Source organism: Condylura cristata, unplaced genomic scaffold (assembly GCF_000260355.1).
Source record: "Condylura cristata isolate star-nosed mole 26May11 unplaced genomic scaffold, ConCri1.0 scaffold00034, whole genome shotgun sequence".
Taxonomy (NCBI): Eukaryota; Metazoa; Chordata; class Mammalia; order Eulipotyphla; family Talpidae; genus Condylura; species Condylura cristata.
This window is the reverse complement of record NW_004567135.1, coordinates 13,637,987-13,640,400: the sequence shown is the minus strand read 5'-3', so window position 1 is coordinate 13,640,400 and position 2,414 is coordinate 13,637,987. Positions and strand designations below refer to the sequence as shown.

General features: G+C 46.0%; 1 protein-coding gene across 4 annotated transcripts in view; it reads right to left on the bottom strand.

Moving 5' to 3' along the window:
* NCAPD2 (non-SMC condensin I complex, subunit D2) overlaps positions 1–2,414 on the bottom strand; it is a 30,151-nt gene that overhangs the window by 10,940 nt on the left and 16,797 nt on the right. For all 4 annotated transcript variants that reach the window (XM_012732524.1, XM_012732523.1, XM_004692874.2 and 1 more), the window contains exons 10-13: positions 1,738–1,935; positions 1,293–1,427; positions 1,126–1,213; positions 571–751 (exon numbers count right to left, since the gene is read on the bottom strand). In XM_012732524.1, coding sequence (XP_012587978.1) covers positions 571–751; positions 1,126–1,213; positions 1,293–1,427; positions 1,738–1,935 — 602 coding nt within the window. The remainder of the gene's footprint in view (positions 1–570; positions 752–1,125; positions 1,214–1,292; positions 1,428–1,737; positions 1,936–2,414) is intronic.

Genomic DNA, 2,414 nt, shown 5'->3' with positions numbered 1-2,414 from the left:
CAAGCAAACCCATTACAGGACCTGTTGGAGAACAAGGATAATCCATTAAAATACACTGCTGAGGGGAGCAGCGGGCGAGACAGGAGAGGTCTGCTGTGAAGTCTTATCACAAAAATATGAAGAAAACTTTTTCTAAATAAAGACAAAGATTAAGTAGGATTGAGCAAGTCTGATATTATTAGGGCAGATTTTAGCATTAGAAAGCCATTAGAGATCACATAATATAGTCAATTTTTTTATTTACAAATAATGAAACCGGTACATAAAGTTTAAGTAACCTTAGATTCTATAACTCAAATTATACTCAAAGGCCTTCTTCAAAAGGAGGGCTTTTGTCATATTTAATGTAATACTGTTTATATTGATTTGCTAGTAGCCCTTTTAAGTACCTGTGTGCTTAATTGTGACTATGACTTCAGCATCAATCTGGTGTTCACGTCATTACTACAATGAAAACACCCACCATCATTTGGTGGCAGCCTAAGAGCATTCTGTTTTGTAGAAATGTTATTTCTGAAAGGTTAACTCTGAACCTAGACGGGTCACTAGAGGAAACCTCCCTCCACACACCTGTAACTAGCTCTGGCAAGTAACTGCCGGATGCGTCCTTTCACCTCTTCAGCAGTCTCTCTGTCAGCGATTTCTTCAGGAATCTCCTCTTCTTCCTGGGGGAGCTTTACCAACTGCTGCAGGGTGAGCTTCAACTCTGGCAGCATGGCTTCCCACTCCTCCTCTGGGTCCAGCACAGCAGCTGAGTGAGGAGATCTCGCTTAGTTTTTTTTTTTAAAGATATAACTTTATTTATTTATGTATAAAAGAACTGGGGTGTAGGCCAGAGATATGAGGGGTGACAGGATTCACCAAAGATATAGTGGGAGCAGAACGAGTGGATCTATTGAAATACACTGCTGAGGGGAACAGCGGGAGGGACAGGAGAGGTCTGCTGCTCCCTGTGGGCCAGCTTCCTGTGTGGGGATAGAACTCAGGCCGCAGTATCTGGCAACAGCCTGGTAGTGCTGTGACTAACCCCTGTGCAACCAGGGAGGCCCTCACTTAAGAGTCTTTTACTGGAATGTCTGCAACAGGCTATGTGAGGTGAGGATTCCCACCCAGTAAACTACTCACAAGCAGGAACAGTTCGCCTCTGGGCCTTCATCTCTTGTAACTTCTGGGTTTCCTTCTGCAGTGGTCCAGCAAGGTCAGTATCACTAAGCTATCAAGGTAAAATGAACACTGGGGTTAACGAGTCACAGAATTTCACCCGTTTCCATTTAATTCCCTCTCCCACTTACCTTGCAGGAAAAGGGATTATTGGCGAGAAAACTGGCCAGCAGCTGGATGGCATTTTTACACACTAGCACTGACTTGTCCGCTAGACGTCCCACTGCTAATGCCATCACTGCCTGGAAACGTGTCAGGGGGAGAGCCTGTATGGGTAGGAAGAGAAGGATCAGTTCACATCTCACATCATCCATTCTGGTCAAGGCGATCTTCAGGTATATTCTAAATGGTCTAACCACTCATTCTAAAGGAGCTTCTATGTGACATAGTTAAGAAATACCCTTTGGAGGGTGAACACAATGCAGCCATCGTTGTCCTTAATAGAAGAACTTTGCTGTTGGTAGTAACAACCAGAATTGTTCTCTTCCTTGGGGTATTATTTTTGACACGATTCCTCTTTTCTCTGGCCTGTACACGGGGATTCTGTGTTTCTTAATCATGTAGCAGGTTATTCACCTTCTGCTGGACGATTCTAGTGAAGAGCTGCAAGACACGGCTCCGCACAAAGGAGTTGACGTCATGGCCGTGGGCTTGCAGGGTGTCCAAAAACTGATCTCTGGTGTCACGGGCTGCGTCCTCCAGCTGATCCCCATTCAAAACCTGCAGTACCATCTCCGCCATGGCTGCTAGCACAGCATTGCGCATCATGTAGTTCTGAGAGAGAACGAAAACTGGCATGTGTTTCTGTGCTCCCACATCAATTCTCCAGTCTAAACTTGTGCATCCACCCAGGCATATGGAAAGGGTAGGGCCTTTAGTCACGGTTAAGTTTGACTGGTTTAGTTATGACCTTTTCTGGTCAACTGCCTAGGTATTCACCTGCAAGGTCCCTGGAGTGAGCTGAATCCCAGAGGGCCTTTGCTCAGAGAATGTAGGGACAAAGCAAACAAGAGCCAAAACAATTTCCCTATAAGGTTCACTCAGATAACTATGGTAGTAATTGAATATGTAGTCACTGCCTATCTTTTTTTAAAAAAGATTTACTTGGCCCTCCCTGGTGGCGCAGCGGGTTAAAGCACAGCACTGAGAATCTGGGGCCACTTCCGTATGAGTTCGATTCCCGCCTGCCGCCTGCCCCGGAGGAGACCACATGGCGAGCCAGACCTCTCCTGACCCGCCCGCTGCTCCCCTCA